This window comes from Sinocyclocheilus grahami, unplaced genomic scaffold (genome assembly GCF_001515645.1).
Source record: "Sinocyclocheilus grahami isolate Dianchi unplaced genomic scaffold, SAMN03320097.WGS_v1.1 scaffold12582.1, whole genome shotgun sequence".
Taxonomy (NCBI): domain Eukaryota; kingdom Metazoa; phylum Chordata; class Actinopteri; order Cypriniformes; family Cyprinidae; genus Sinocyclocheilus; species Sinocyclocheilus grahami.
In genome coordinates this window covers 2,779-3,468 of record NW_015514497.1, presented here as the reverse complement: position 1 = coordinate 3,468, position 690 = coordinate 2,779, and the positions used below count along the sequence as shown (strand labels likewise).

Genomic DNA, 690 nt, shown 5'->3' with positions numbered 1-690 from the left:
ATTTCTCCAAATCTGATGAAGAAACAAACTCATCTACATCTTGGTCCGAGGCTGATTATGCAAATGGGAAGATGATGCATATGAACCTGACCCATATGAGACAGACCCGTGACACCCGCTCGTACCCGTGTCCAAACGGCGGGATGAAGTACAGGCAGCAGTGCACTCTGTTGTCTAATATGTTCTTTCTGTTCAGTCCACTCTCGTCTCTGAAGTACTGCTCAAACTGCTGGTCGATGTAGTCTGTGATGGGCCTCCAACTGCAAACACACACGCAAACACACTCTTCAGAGAGACAGAACTGTACACAATAACATACTAAGATTTTCTGTCAGATGAACTAATTTGACTTTTTGCTTTCATAAAATGCTGTATTGAGCAATCAGCATCTATGACCGTAACTATCAGATTTGTAATTGTGCTCATGGAACAGCTGAATTCTCACCATTCATTGTTATTGACTGCGTCTCCAAACCCTGGCGTGTCCACAATGGTGAGTTTGAGTTTGACTCCTTTCTCCTCGATGTCGACTGTGTGTTTGGTGATCTCTACCGTCTGATTAATACGCTCTGTTACAGGAAACACACAATATAACACTCAAACTAACAAACCTGTTGAAGAGGTGTAGACTTATGTATATGCTACACTACTGTTAAAAAGCTTGGGGGTTGGTAAGATTTTATTTTATGT

General features: G+C 42.0%; 1 protein-coding gene across 1 annotated transcript in view; it reads right to left on the bottom strand.

Moving 5' to 3' along the window:
• The window catches only part of LOC107578894 (septin-5-like), a gene marked incomplete at its 3' end in the record, with an annotated part of 5,620 nt that overhangs the window by 2,461 nt on the left and 2,469 nt on the right, over window positions 1-690 (bottom strand). Inside the window, exons 4-5 of the mRNA XM_016264796.1 lie at window positions 446-569; window positions 126-260 (exon numbers count right to left, since the gene is read on the bottom strand). Of these exons, the coding sequence (XP_016120282.1) occupies window positions 126-260; window positions 446-569 (259 nt within the window). The remainder of the gene's footprint in view (window positions 1-125; window positions 261-445; window positions 570-690) is intronic.